At 47.3% G+C, this 15,356-nt stretch overlaps 1 protein-coding gene across 2 annotated transcripts; it reads left to right on the forward strand.

Moving 5' to 3' along the window:
- The first annotated feature begins 1,652 nt into the window (after positions 1–1,652).
- On the forward strand, positions 1,653–8,675 carry LOC143760471 (uncharacterized). Of its 2 annotated transcripts, XR_013212255.1 has the most exons (3): positions 1,653–2,151; positions 3,162–3,878; positions 8,502–8,675. XR_013212255.1 is itself a non-coding variant. In XM_077249031.1 (2 exons), the coding sequence occupies exons 1-2, from the start codon at positions 1,873–1,875 to the stop codon at positions 3,312–3,314; spliced, it is 432 nt and encodes a 143-aa protein (XP_077105146.1). In that variant the 5' UTR covers positions 1,653–1,872; the 3' UTR covers positions 3,315–4,749. The 2 variants fall into 2 exon arrangements, 1 of the variants encoding a protein (XP_077105146.1); XM_077249031.1 differs by lacking the exon at positions 8,502–8,675 and having other exon boundaries at positions 3,162–4,749.
- Positions 8,676–15,356: the final 6,681 nt, after the last annotated feature.

Raw genomic sequence — 15,356 nt, forward strand, 5'->3', positions numbered from 1 at the left:
AATGTGTACTACTCCATGTCCCATAGCAGAACCGGAGGGCAGAAGACTGCAGGTTGTCTGCCCACATATACACCTGAAGGTACAGCAACACAGAGCCCCGGTCGTGATAGAGACCCTGTAAAAAGGCTCGTGTTGCCTACCATCCAGGTACTGTCTTAGGACAGGGACAGAGAGGACCTTGACCGAAGGCACAGGCAGCAAGGGACTCGCCTCAAAGTGTGAGAAGGAAGGCTTACGACCCTCACCTGGGAGAGGGATCCATCATTGCCTCCAGGCTGACCGACCTCACCAACGCCTGTTGCTGGTACCCTGGACTGTGGCTTCCTACCATCAGTAAACCAGGTAGAGACTGCAACCTTGAGTCCTCTATTTCCGGCACCACACCATCTCTGCCAACCACATCGGGAGCCCTGGGGACGTAGCTTCACCTGTGGGAAGACATCTTTGCTGCAGTGCCATCACTCCTCAGAGGACCCCTTTTAGAAGCGTCGGTCACCACTGACCAAATACCACATGTGGCGGCACGAATATTTCTTATTTTACAAACCCCTTTAAAGACCTTTCCTTTAACTTGGACGCCCAGGGCCATGGACCACCGTGACCACCCCTTTAAGGACGACTGGACCCGGTACCGAATAACCCCTAGGTCCTGGCAGGAGTACTGCAGGGAAAGAAGGAAGATGGAAAAGGAGGAGCACAGGACACGAGGCCACCGATCAGTCAGGGCCTGGGGAAGGCGACGTGCTAATGGATAATGGATTCGCACCAGCTCTGCCCTCTAGCGGGGGCTGCCTGCTATAGAGCTCTCTGCTGCACCTGTAGACACCTATCACTGGCCGGGGTATGTGTCCACGTTCAGGATTGCATCAGGATTTGTTCAGGATTTTTCATCAGTATTTGTAAGCCAAAACCAGGAGTGGGTGATAAATGCAGAAGTGGTGCATATGTTTCTATTATACTTTTCCTCTGATTGTTCCACTACTGGTTTTGGCTTACAGATACCGATGAAAAATACTGACCAAATCCTGATGCAATCCTGAACGTGGACACAGGGTGCGTGTCCACGGTCAGGATGGCCGGCGGTATCGCAGCAGCGGCGAAGCCGCTCGGCGCTGAGCCCCGCCCCCTTTCTGGGACGCGATGGTGCCGGATGTGTACAGTACACATCCGGGATCATCGCACCCCTCGCCATAGGGCCCTGTGATATGCCTTGCGGGGACGCTGCGTCCCCGCAAGGTGTACGGACATGCTGCATTCTGAAAAGACGCGCAGCATGTCCGGAGTCGCAGGGCCGCCGTGTGCGGGTTTCCACGCATAGTGGACACGGGATTTCAACAAATCCCCTCCACTATGCTGGAACATCTGGACGCTGCGTGTTTGACGCTGCAGCGTCAATCACGCAGCGTTTACTTACCGTGGACACTCACCCTAAGGGTATGTGTCCACGTTCAGGATTGCATCAGGATTTGGTCAGTATTTTCCATCAGTATTTGTAAGCCAAAACCAGGAGTGGGACAATTAGAGGAAAAGTATAATAGAAGCATATGCACCACTTCTGTATTTATCACCCACTCCTGGTTTTGGCTTACAAATACTGATGAAAAATCCTGACCAAATCCTGATGCAATCCTGAACGTGGACACATACACTCACCCTATGGCGGCGGACTGGGGGCTGCAGAACGTGTAACGTTCCCGCCAGCACTAAGGCACGTGTAACGCGAGGAGGAGCCACTGGAGGGCGCTGTGACGAGCACATTGCCACACAGCTCAGAAACATCCTCTATCGTGCGACAGGGAAGCTTCCAGGACTGTAAACAGCCCGTGCGACCCACGTGAGGGTCCAGGCTGCTCGCGGGTGGGAGAGCCGGTAATGGCAAAGCGGAAATGTGAGCAGCCGCTCCTCGCTGTGCTGCCGCCGTGTAAGAGGCCGCTGTGCGAGCTGCCCCCGTACCCCCGGCACTGCCCGCCGCACGCCATGCAGGTGTCCGCTAAGCGGAAGAGAAAGCCGGAGCCAGAGGCCATTCCCTCCCCGGAATGTGGGCGGCCGCCACCGAGAGACGGGACTCCCGAGCCTTCACATCCCTCCAGCAAGAAGTCGAGGCCGGCGGAGAACCAATGCACCACAGCCGCTGCTGCCTACCAGTGCCAGGTACCTGCGGCCCCCGTCAGTGAGCGCTGCTGGATGGCTCCGGGAAGCTGCAGGAGGGCCTGGTGCTGCCTCCCTGCCCGGGGTCTGCTGGGAGGTGGCGCTGCCCCCCTGCCCGGGGTCTGCTGGGAGGTGGCGCTGCCCCCCCTGCCCGGGGTCTGCTGGGAGCTGGCGCTGCCCCCCTGCCCGGGGTCTGCTGGGAGGTGGCGCTGCCCCCCTGCCCGGGGTCTGCTGGGAGGTGGCGCTGCCCCCCTGCCCGGGGTCTGCTGGGAGGTGGCGCTGCCCCCCCTGCCCGGGGTCTGCTGGGAGCTGGCGCTGCCCCCCTGCCCGGGGTCTGCTGGGAGGTGGCGCTGCCCCCCTGCCCGGGGTCTGCTGGGAGGTGGCGCTGCCCCCCCTGCCCGGGGTCTGCTGGGAGCTGGCGCTGCCCCCCTGCCCGGGGTCTGCTGGGAGGTGGCGCTGCCCCCCTGCCCGGGGTCTGCTGGGAGGTGGCGCTGCCCCCCTGCCTGGGGTCTGCTGGGAGGTGGCGCTGCCCCCCCTGCCCGGGGTCTGCTGGGAGGTGGCGCTGCCCCCCCTGCCCGGGGTCTGCTGGGTGCTGGCGCTGCCCCCCCTGCCCGGGGTCTGCTGGGTGCTGGCGCTGCCCCCCCTGCCCGGGGTCTGCTGGGAGCTGGCGCTGCCCCCCTGCCCGGGGTCTGCTGGGAGCTGGCGCTGCCCCCCTGCTCGGGTCTGCCTTGGCCTGGCGCTGCCCCCCTGCTCGGGTCTGCCTTGGCCTGGCGCTGCCCCCCTGCTCGGGTCTGCCTTGGCCTGGCGCTGCCCCCCTGCTCGGGTCTGCCTTGGCCTGGCGCTGCCCCCCTGCTCGGGTCTGCCTTGGCCTGGCGCTGCCCCCCTGCTCGGGTCTGCCTTGGCCTGGCGCTGCCCCCCTGCTCGGGTCTGCCTTGGCCTGGCGCTGCCCCCTCCTCCCCACCTGGGTCTGATGGGACTACTAACTTGTGTTTTGTGGGTTGTTTTTTTTGCAGAAAGATGAAGCCTTCCGTGAATACAATTCTTTCCACTTTTGGAGGTCTCCTTTACCGGACGTGGATTTTTCTGAGTTAGTGGACGGCACTTGTGATGGAGACAAGCAGCCCTCGTCCGCGGGGACAGAAGCGCTGGAAGAAATGGACGACTGACTGGAGTTGGAATGATTTCTGTCCAGTGTTGCTTAGCGTATCCAGCTATGATGCCTGACGTGTGCCTGAATCTAACACTCAGGCCTATAAAGGAGATCACTCGCTGCCAAATGACTTCTGCACTTAACGTTCATGCAGCCTTTTCGGAAAGTGCGGCCTCCTGGAGCAGGTGGTGTATTCCACTGCTCCTCTGTGTACATCGCACACTATAGTGATACACGCACATCCATGGAATGGCTGGTAGGCGAGCTGTGATATGTGGGCGGAAAGGAGCCTGGGATCTCCAGCCGCGGGGCTGAGCGCCAGGAAAGGAGCCTGGGATCTCCAGCCGCGGGGCTGAGCGCCAGGAAGGAGAGGAGCGTGCTCCTCACTGCTTCGTCCTGATCGTGCTCCTTCTCCATAGCTCTTCGATGGCACACACATGTACAGCATTGAGCTGTCCTTTACATTTATGTGAAATACTTCTAATATTCTGCTTTATTCTGGGCACACACTTTAGTGCCATGTTTTTGACTGCATTCCTACTTGGCCCAGTAAAGGCTGAAAATACTACATTCTTTACAGGTTAATTTATAGTTTTTTCAACTCTTACAGGAAAGCAGAGTTCAAATGTTTAAAATCTATTGTTCTGGAAGCCTGTAGCCACTAGGGGGCGCTACCCCCTATGGATGGATGGATGGACGGGTTTAGTTGAGCTGTGTGCCGTGAAGGCTGCAGGTGAACAGAATGTTATCTGCCAGACTAAGCTCCAAAGCAAGCTGCCCGGTCCGGCTGATGATGTTCTGTGAAAGCCACATTTCCCCGGCAGTGGGCGCTATTGGAGAAACCTAATATTATGGTACATGTTCAAACAAATTCCAGAATATATAATTAAAAGAGTTGCCACTACTAGGACAACCCCTTCTTAAAGGGAACCTGTCAGCAGGATTGTGCGCAGTAACCTACAGACAGTGTCAGGTCGGTGCTGTTATACTGATTACAATGATACCTTGGTTGATGAAATCCGTCTTATGGTTGTTCTTTAATCTTTGTATAATGTGTGCAAAACTGTAAAGCGCTGTGGAATATGTTAGCGCTATATAAAGATTATAATTATTATATTTTTATATTTTCAGTTTGTAGTTAATGAGATTCTCGTGCCCTAAGGCGAGGTTGGTGTATGTGGTGCTCCGATTATATACTCCTAATATCTAGGTCTAGTGACCTGTCAGCAGTCTGCATTATGAATATATGATCAGCGCATCACATACTGACCCTGCCTTAGGGCATGAGAATCTCATTAACACAAAACTGAAAATAAAGATTAACAACCACAAGACGGATTTCATCACCCAAAGTATCGTTTTATTCAGTATAACGGCACAGACCTGACTCTGTGCATAGATTACTGTGCACCATCCTGCTGACAGGTTCCCTTTAAAGGGAACCTGTCACCCCCCCCCCCCCAGTCGTTTCAAACTAAATGAGCCACCATGTGCAGCAGTAATGCTGCACTCTGACAAGGTGGCTCTTTTAGTTCTGGGTGCTGTAACTTGAGAAATAATCAGTTTTATAATTTGTCTGAAATACCTGCTCCTCAGTCAAGTGGGCCGGCGTTTCCCCCCTGCTTTAGACGCCACACAGCCGTCACTCACATCTTCTTGGCGCCGGGCGCCGCCTCCTCACCACTGTTTTCAAAAGTAGCCGGCGCCTGCGCTCTTATCCCCTGCCTGGTGCAGGCGCAGTGAGCGCTGGCCGTCTTTCCTCATATGCAGCCCAGCTGACTGCGCCTGCGCGGCCGCCCTGCTTGTGATTCCCAGCTCCGAAGTGACTTATGATTTATTCACATTGCGGGGCTGGGAATCACAGGCAGGGCGGCCGCGCAGGCGCAGTCAGCTGGGCTGCATATGAGGAAAGACGGGCAGCGCTCACTGTGCCTGCACCAGACAGGGGTTAAGAGCGTAAGCGCCGGCAACTTTTGAAAACAGCGGCGCCAAGAAGATGTGAGTGACAGCTGTGTGCTGTCTGAAGCGGGGAAAACGCCGGCCCACTTGCCTGAACACCAGGTATTTCGGACAAATTATAAAACTGATTATTTCTGCAGTTACAGCACCCAGAACTAAAAGAGCCACCTTGTCAGAATGCAGCATTACTGCTGCACAAGGTGGCTCTTTTAGTTTGAAACGACTGGGGGGGGGGGGGGGGGGTGACGGGTTCCCTTTAAACTAAATGATTGACCCCCGAAAAAATGATAAAGCCTATGCTCACCTCCCTTGCCAGCTCCAATCCAGCAGTGTCAGCACTCGCGGTCCCGGGGCTGTGATGCGGTGGAATGACGTGGTGCCCAGCGCCCAATAGTCAAGTCCAGGATCCAGATGACCCCTGCTTTCCAGTGAAGCCAGTGCTGATTGTGCGCCGGCGTTACATGTCACAACACAGTATTACAGCCCCTGGGAGAGCAGGTGCCCAAACCGTGGGAACGATTCCACACAGGAGGCTAGTATAGGCTTTATTATTTATTCGGGGCTGAACATTTAGTTTAACCCCTTAGTGACCGAGCCAGTTTTGTACTTAATGACTACGCCAGTTTTTACAATTCTGACCACTGTCACTTTAAGGTTATAACTCTGGAACGCTTCAACGGATTCCACTGATTCTCAGATTGTTTTTCCGTAACATATTGTACTTCGTGTTAGTGGTAAAATTTCTTTGATATGACTTGCGTTTATTTATGAACAAAACAGAAATGTAGCAATTTTCATTAATTTTTATGCCCTTAAATCAGAGTGGTGTCACTCAAAATTGTTAACATTTCCCACATGTCTTTTTTTGTTAGGACGTTATAAGGGTTAAAACTTGACCAGCGATTTCTCTCTTCTTTTTTTTTTTTTTTTCCCCAACAAAATTTACAAAGCCATTTCTTTAGGGACCACCTCACATTTGAAATGAGTTTGGGGGGTCAATATAACAGAAAATACCCCAAAGTGTCACCATTCTAAAAACTGCAGCCCTCATGATGTTTAAAACAGTCAAGAAGTTTATTAACCCTTCACGTGCTACACGAGAACTAAAGCACTGTGGAAGGAAAAATGAACATTTTACTTTTTTCGCAAAATTTGCTTTAGACCCAAACTTTTTTTTATTTTCACAAGGGTATCAGGAGAAAATGGACCATTAAAATTTGTTGTGCAATTTCTCCTGTGTACGCCGATACCCCGTAAGTGGGGGAAAGCTACTGTTTGGGTGCATGGCAGGGTTAAGAAGGGAAGGAGCACCGTTTTGACTTTTTGAACGCAAAATTGGCTGGAATCAATGGTGGGCGCCATGTTGCATTTGGAGAACGCCTGATGTCCCTAAACAGTGGAACCCCCCAATTCTAACTCTAACCCTAACACAGCCCTAACCCCGACACACCCGTAACCCAAATCCCAACCCTAACCCCAACACAGCCCTAATCCCTAACCGTTATCCCAACACCACCACAACCCTAATGTAAAAAAATATTTTATTATTGTTTTTACCTAACTAAGGGGGTGATAAAGGGGGGTTTGACTTACTATTTTTTTATTTTGATCTCTGTGATGGGGTCAATCACAATGATCAAAATTAACCAATAGGAAAAATGTAGATCATATCATAGGAGAGAGAAATAAATGGGAAATTGGATTTTTTTTTTTTTTTTTCAGAACAGCGATCACAACACTGGGGATGGTAAAAACCGACCTGAATCATGTTCCCCAGGGTCCCAGCAACCCCCGTTAGCTGAGACCCTGGAGCTTTCCGACGCTGGGGGGTGCTATACCCTTATTTCTCAGCGCTGAGGAATAAAGCCCCTTAACTGCTGCTGCTGTTAAAAGATGTATCAGAGGTCGTTAAGGGGTTTAGAAAGGGTTATCCTAGTAGTGGACAACCACTTTTTAGAGTAACACATAGTTGATCAAATGCCACCAAAGTTTTTTCTATAGTGTAGATTTAAAACGCACACACAAAGCGGTCTCCTCGCCTTCTGCAGTCTGCCGAGCTATTCTACTCAAAAAAAGGGAAGCCCAACTAATAGTGATAAACGACGTGCTGGGATAAGGTGTTATCTGAGCATGCTCGGGTTCTAACAGAGTGTCTTCGGCGGCGTAAAAATGTTAGTCGCCGCAGCTCCATGTCTCGCGGCTCTTTGACAGCCAAGACCCAAGTATGAATAGCCTCTTAGACAGCCATAAAACATGCAGGGATTGCCTAACAGCTGTGAGACATGCAGCCGTGTCGACTTGAATATATTTTTCCAGTACAGCGAAGACACTCGGCACCCCACCATTCTCGGATAACACCTTTTCCGAGCACGTTCACTCATCACTTCTAACTAACCTATTATAACTTGTAATCCGCTGTGACTCCTGAACAGAAGCCATGATGCAATGTGAACAGGGCATAGATCTTTTCAGATGTGGCTTCTTGGAGGTGATGTAAAATTGGGGGGTGTCAGGTTGACGCACTGCCGTTTGTACATGCTGAACTGTATTGTACTTTGTTACTCTTGTATTTATTTTTCTAGAAATAAATATTTTTGTTTGTTATAGAAAAACTTTCAATCTTCTGACATTTGACGATGCGATTATTTATTATGCTTTGCTTATATAGCGCTCAGCGCTGTATAGACATTATCATTCCTGTCCCCAATGGGGATCACAATCTAGATTCCCTATCAGTGTGTCTTTGGAATGTTGATGCGATACCCAATAATGCATTAAATAGGTTCTCCGAGAATATAAAAATAGCCTTTTTAATTCCTAAATGCCTTTAATTAGCACAACAAACTTATTTTGGCTGAGGTATTTAGCAAAATGTCCGCCACTTTGTTTACACTGCCAATAGCTGTCCTAGATGTAAAAAGAGGCTGCTCACACTGCTGGCCACCCAGTCTGCTGGCATGCTACGCGTGGCATGCCGAGTTTCCAGGTGTACTGTCCATGCTTACAACCATCTGTCCTATTGATGTTTTTGGGCTGGTTTCTATCGGTGTAACAAGATGGTGGATATGTTGGTGTACAAGGTAATATAGTGATCACCTCATATACACAATGAGAATGTACGGTAATTTGCTAAATAAACGAACTAGGAAATATACTTACAATGACACTTTAATTATGTATTTACTGCAGGCCCAAGCATTTCTAGCGTCCTGCCTCTAGTTACCGTCTGTCTGTATTCTTTCAGATGCAAATACCTTTGAACACCCGTGCCCTGGAACGTGCAGAGGAGCGCTCCTCAGCGTGCGGAGGCCATCACACTGCTACTAACGCCAATACTAAGCACTTTATGTAGGAGTCGAGGATTGTACGTACCACCAAGATGGTGTGGTGGTATTGTGAGGGCACATTATGGGGCAGTGCGAAGAAAAATTGTGAGGGGGGTATAGAGAGAGGCAGCTGGTGGGGGAGCAATGTGGAGGGGGTAGTGTGGTGGGAGAATATTTTGGAAAGGAGCAATATGGAGGGCGGCAGCATAGGGGGACAGTATGGAGAGGGGTTTAAAGGGATTTTCCTAAGGACAAAGTTCATTTTTATTAATAAATCTTGAAATAAGAACAAGTTCCACAATTGGACGTGTTAAAAAAAAAAAAAAAAAAATGTTCCCGTGCTGAGATAATCTTATAAATGTGCCGCTGCTGTGTACTATGTAATGGCCGTGTCTGACCGTGTAGGAGCATTGCCTGTATATGCCACAGCTTCTGGGTAGGGGGGACGCAAAAGAGAATATACAGACTGGACAGCAGCGGATCACAGCTGATTCTTTCTTTCCTGTAAATCATTGCTTAAAAACAGAAAGTGAAATGTTTTTTTCTCACAAATAGCTGTGATCCCATGCTGAAATGTCTATACCCTTTTGCGTCCCCCCGCCCAGGTGATGTGGTATGATCAGACCATGTTCCTTCACGGTCAGACACAACCATTACACAGTACACAGCAGGGGCACATTTATAAGATTATCTCAGCACAGGGACATTGTATTTATTGCATCCAATTGTGGAAATGATTATTATTCCAAAGTATATTAATGAAAATGAACTTTGTTCGTGAGACAACCCCCTTCCCGACATGCAGTGTACATATACTGCTCTGCAGCAGCTGCATTCCCGCAAACAGAAGTACATGTACAGTGGCACGATCATGTGGCCTCACGCTGAGTGCTGTGATAGCGACATAGAGGAGCATCATGCAGGGAATGAGTTCCCTGGGCGCTTCCATTAGGACAACGCAATGCGATCGCGTTGTCCGGATGGAGACCCCCCGGCCGCAAGATGGCCGCGGGGTCCTGCAGGGAAGGTGGTTTGTGAGCACCTGCTGAGAGCTGACGTGCCTCCTTCCCTGGCTGTCAGATGCTGCTCCTATACTCTGCAATGCTTCTGCACTGCAGAGTATCAGATCAGCAATCTGACACTATACAGTGATGTCCCAGGATGGGACAATGTAACAAAGTGTAAAAAAAAAAAAAAAAATTAAAAGTGAAATATTTGTTTTTAAAAAAAATCCCCAGATAAAGAAAAAAAAACAAATATTTGTCCAATAAATTTCTTTGTGAAATAAACAATAAAAGCACAGATATTTGGTATCTCCGCGTCTAACGACCCAACCCATAAAACTGTCCCACTAGTTAACCCCCTCAGTGAACACTGTAAAAGAAAAAAAAACAATGCTTTATCATCATACCACAAAAAGTGCAATAAAACGCGATCAAAAAGACAAATGTAAATAAAAATCGTACTGCTGTAGACGCGTCATCTTGTGCCGCAAAAGCAAACTGTCATATAGTTCTATCAGCAGAAAAATAAGTTATGGCTCCCAGAATAAAGCAATGCAAAAATAATTATTTTTTTCTATAAAATAGTTTTTATAATGTAAAAGCGCCAAAACATAAAAAAAATAAATAGGGTATGACTGTAATTATACTGACCTGAAGAATAAAGCTGACTTTACCAATTTTACCATACGTGGAACGGTATAAATAATAAAAAGCAAATCCTGAATTGCTTGTTTTTGTTCATTCTGTCTCTCAAAAATCGGAATAGAAAGTGATCAAAACATCTCATGAGTCCAAAAATGGTACCAATAAAAATGTCAGCTCATCCCGCAAAAAACAAGCCATAACATGACTCTGTGGGCTAAAATTTTGAAAAATTATAGGTCTCGAAAATATGGTGATGCAAAAACGATTTTTTGCAATAAAAAGTGTCTTTCAGTGTGTGACAGCAGCCAAACATAAAAACCCGATATAAATCTGGTATCGCTGTTAGCGCACTGACCCGAAGAATAAAGTCACCTATTCACTCACGAGGAATGGCGTAAAACATAAAACCAATTCTTCACATGCTGTTGATTTTTTCATTCTTCCGCCCAAAGATCGCAGTAAGGCCGGGGTCACACATGCCAGAAATACTGCTGAGTCTCGCATGTTAATACCCGGCACTGACACCGACACTCCAGAGCGGAGCGTGCGGCTCCATGTATTGCTATGCGGCCGCACGCTCTGCTCCTTAGTGCAGGCGGCAGTGCCGGGTGTTAACATGCGAGACTCGGCCGTATTTCTCGCATGTGTGATCCCGGCCTAAGGCTCAGTGCACATTTATCCTGTGCTGAGTGCTTACACTGGGGTTTCCATGTAAATCTCTGAAATACGTGATTCAGACGGAGCCTCTGGCGGAAGATTCCCTATAATGAGGCAGATGGAGGCACTGTGGACGCCATAGGACCTGTGATCTGGCGGTGTCCATCTTGTATAGAAGTGCCGTCGGCCACAGTTTTGTGCACTTCTGAAAAGAACAACGCTGAACAGAGGCCACCCAGAGTAACTCTGCTGCCTCATAGTGAATGAATCCATCAGGGGGTACATCTGTCACGTCATCGTAGAGCACTGGATAAATGTGATCATAAATGTTATGCAAAGTGTTCCCAATAAAAGCTTCAACTCAATCCACCAAAAAAAGCAAACACTCACTCGGGTCCATCATAGGGGGCTTTCACGTTACTGGTAGTACAAAGGCTCTGGAAAATCTAAATGGCTCCTCGCCCCGAAAAGAAGCTCCGCAAATTCTCCACTCTCAAATCCAAATGCCCCACTCCCTTCTGAGCCCCAGTGTGCCTAAAACACATATAGCGCCCACATGTTTGGCATTTCTGTAGTGATGAGAGCCTGTCTAATTTACAGGTTTGTGTCTCCAGAAGCATGGGCTGGGCATAATGTACTGGTCACTAGAGATGAGCGAATTTGCTCGGGTTCCCTCTTATACGGCAAGCTATATCCCTTGCCAAATAAGCTGCAGAGGGAACCCGGCTTCCTGGATCACGCCGGCCGATCAGCGTGACACATGCATGGAGAGCCCAACAAACAGCTCATCGGCCGGTGCTACCCAAGAAGCCGGGTTTCCTCTGCAGCTTATTTGGCAAGGGCTATAGCCTGCCGAATAAGAGGGAACGCGAGTAAATTCGCTCATCTCTACTGGTCACTACAATGGCAGTTTGCAATTTTCACTCAGCAACATCTACTGCTGCCTATCTCTGGAAAACATCCATGGAGTCAAAATCATCACTACATCTGTAGATAAATTCCCAAAGGGTTATAATTTCCAAAATGGGGTCACTTGAGGGGGGATTCTGCTATTTCTATCACTTAGGCTCTATATATAGAATCCAGAAACTATTCTAGGAAAATCTGTGTTCCAGGAGGCAAATAGCGCTTCGTTCCTCCTGAGTCTTTCAGTATGGCTAAGTAATACTGTACAGCCACATGTGGGGTATTGTGACTTTAGTAGAAATTGTGGGACAAATTTTGGTGCCATTTTTACCCATTTCCTAGTCTGAAAATGTAAAACTTGGGGCTAACACACAATCTTGGTGTTAACAATGTAAATTAATTTATCTTCACTGCCCAATGGTATACACATGTGGTCAAAATTGTTGGTACCCCTCGTTTAATGACAGAAAAACCCACAGATCGCCCGATCTATCAATAAAAAAAAGGATTAACCTGATCGCTAAATGTCAAAACGCCAGAATTAGGTTTTTTTGGTCGCTGCAACATTGCATTAAAATGCAATAGTGGGCAATCAAAAGAACTTATCTGAACCAAAATGGTATAATTAAAAACGTCAGCTCGGCGCGCAAGAAATAAGCCCTCACCCAACTCCAGATCACGAAAAGTGGAGACACTACGAGTATCGGAAAACTGCGCAATTTTTTTTTTTTTTTAGCAAAGTTTGGAATTTTTTTTACCACTTAGATAAAAAATAACCTAGACATGTTTGGTGTCTCTGAACTCATAATGACCTGGAGAATCATAATGGCCGGTCAGTTTTAGCATTTAGTGTACCTAGCAAAAAAGCCAAACAAAAAACAAGTGTGGGATTGCACTTTTTTTGCTATTTCACAACACTTGGTATTTGTTTCCCGTTTTCTAGTACATGACATGGTAAAACCAATGATGTCGTTCAAAAGTACAACTCGTCTTGCAAAAAACAAGCCCTCACATGGCCATATTGACAGAAAAATAAAAAAGTTATGGCTCTGGGAAGGAGGGAAGCGAAAAACGCAAAACCGAAAAAAGCTGTCATGAAGGGGTTAATTAGTGTACTATTTACTGTTTTGGCTGTTGGCATTAACTCCAAGCAAGAATGGCTGCTAGGAATCTGTGTTTGGATCCTACCGAGGAACTCCTCTTCAACTGGGTGTTATCCCAGGAGTATGGGGTTGGATATTCCCCTGTTGTTGCTCCGAGGAGGCGGCGTAGATTTTGGGTGCTTCAACTCCTCACCCAGGGTCCTATAAGTCGACATTTTGCCTGGCTGTATGGATACCTACGCATACATCATGACAAATTTTTTGCCTACACAAGGATGTCACTTGAGACATTTGACATTCTACTGGCTTCGCTTCATCCAGCAATAACCTTTCAAAATTCCCGTTTTCGCTAATGCGGAAGAACGTCTTCTGCTCACCTTGAGGGAATTAATTTTTTAGTTCATTTGACATATGTGAAACATATTAGTGATGAGCGAATATACTCGTTACTCGAGATTTCCCGAGCACGCTCGGGTGACCTCTGAGTATTTTTTAGTGCTCAGAGATTGTTTTTCTTGTTGCAGCTGAATGATTTACATCTGTTAGCCAGCATAAGTACATGTGGGGGGTTGCCTGGTTGCTAGGGAATCCCCACATGTACTTATGCTGGCTAACAGATGTTAAAAATACTCGGAGGTCACCCGAGCGTGCTCGGGAAATCTCGAGTAACGAGTGATATAGAAGGGTTAATAAGTTGCCTTTAAGTGCCTCTTGCCTTTAATTGCTAGAATTACTAGAATCTGTTAACGCAGTAGTCTGATGGTCTCCTTTCAAGGAGACTATACTTCTTATCAATGTATGTTCTCAATAGTCAGCAACATGTTCTCGGTTATGGTAAATAAAGTATGACCCTGGGTGATGGTGGGGGCTACATGACTTACATTGAAATGCATTTGTTGTAAATGGTATAAAATATTGCCTTTTGCTGCATTATATCAGATAAAAGTGACTTGCTCACAGGATATGTGTGAGGTGTCTTTTTGTCTCCAAGCGCGCTTGTAAAATGACGGGCGTAATTCCACAATTTGGGCTCACTGGTGATCTGTCAGCTGACATTGGGTCAGAACGAAAACATCTACGACGGTTTTGGCGCCCGAACGGGGGCCGTGTAACCAGCCTATTCGGAATCCGTATGTGGGAGCTTCCTGAGAGATTGGACATGCAAAACATAGCTGCAGCAAGGTGAGAAATTTTATTCTTACAATCTGTTTTGCATTTGCAAATCTCTCTTCTTGATCTCTCCATACCTCTGGGTAAAAGGCTGCCAACACGGTTCAAAGAATCCACATCACCAGTGAGTTATGTGTTTTGTCTGTTTATGTCCGTATGAGAGTTGAATAATAGAGTTGTAAGATAATTGTGACAATTGTTATCTGTATTATTTGTCAATATCCTAATTGGTTGTGTATTTGTTTAGTGTGTGTGTAATACAGAGCTGGGAGAGGCTCTGTGCAGTGTTGTTATTTTGGTCATTTTGGATTGGCAGTACATTATATGAAGCTGTATTTTGTATAAGGCCGTGGTTTTTGTTGTTTGGCCTTAAAGTGCTTTCAGAGTGTCAGTGGACACTGCTGCAGTTTTATTTATATAGAGTTGTGTTAATTCCAAAGTGCAAAATAGGCAGGCTGTGTGAGCCTTGTATGTATGTATGTATGTATGTCTATGAGAACCTCTGAATGAGATAAGAGGTGGAGTGATTGAGATAAGGGATTTTCTTCTTGTAAAAATCAACTGAAAAGTGAAAGGAAAAAGAAAAAAAAAACAATCCCTGAATGAGCATGTATGAATGAGTGATCACATAAGTATCATTACTTATCTAACTGTTGTTGAGGGTCCAGGATGAATGAGTTGTGGATATTTTTAATGTACATTTAATTACATCTGAGATTCAGTGAAACCCGTGTTATATATGGTTTGACATTGGATAGATTTCTATATGTGGTTTGGCCGAAATCTATCCAGACGCGGTCAGAATCAGCTTATTCAAGTTGTGCAGTGATTTGCCTGTATAGAGAAACTGTTTTTAATTCCGAGAAGATGAATGTTTGTAGCGATTAAGTCTGAAAACTGCTGCAATCCGTTTCTGTGTAGAAGACACTGAGCTTTTATTTGTGCTGAATACCAGATGGGAGGAGGGAAGCGAACCCCTGCGCGACTTGTTTGTGATTTCTCCCCTCTGTGCTGTGGGCCAGAGGAAGGGGGGCACGTAGCTGCGTTCTAAGTTTCTCTGTCCTTGGTATTGTACAGTGTAAGATTTGAGTTTAAAGCAATAGTACTGTATGTATTGAAAGTAAAAGAACTGTGCCTATTTTAGAGGAAATTTGTGTGATTTAAAGATTGGTAAAAAGATTCACATGCTTCAAGTTGAGTGATATATAGCAAATTGAGGATCAACGGAGGAGGTAGCCAACTGCACTGCTGATGTAGTAGGTGAGAGGCCTAACACATCTGGGCCTTC

Source organism: Ranitomeya variabilis, chromosome 1 (genome assembly GCF_051348905.1).
Source record: "Ranitomeya variabilis isolate aRanVar5 chromosome 1, aRanVar5.hap1, whole genome shotgun sequence".
Lineage (NCBI taxonomy): Eukaryota > Metazoa > Chordata > Amphibia > Anura > Dendrobatidae > Ranitomeya > Ranitomeya variabilis.

Excerpts from the sequence above, each read along its gene's own strand:
- LOC143760471 (XM_077249031.1), top strand. The coding sequence starts at position 1,873 with ATGGCAAAGCGGAAATGTGAGCAGCCGCTCCTCGCTGTGCTGCCGCCG. Across the intron at positions 2,152-3,161 it reads CTGCTGCCTACCAGTGCCAG|AAAGATGAAGCCTTCCGTGA; the intron begins GTACCTGCGGCC and ends TTTTTTTTGCAG.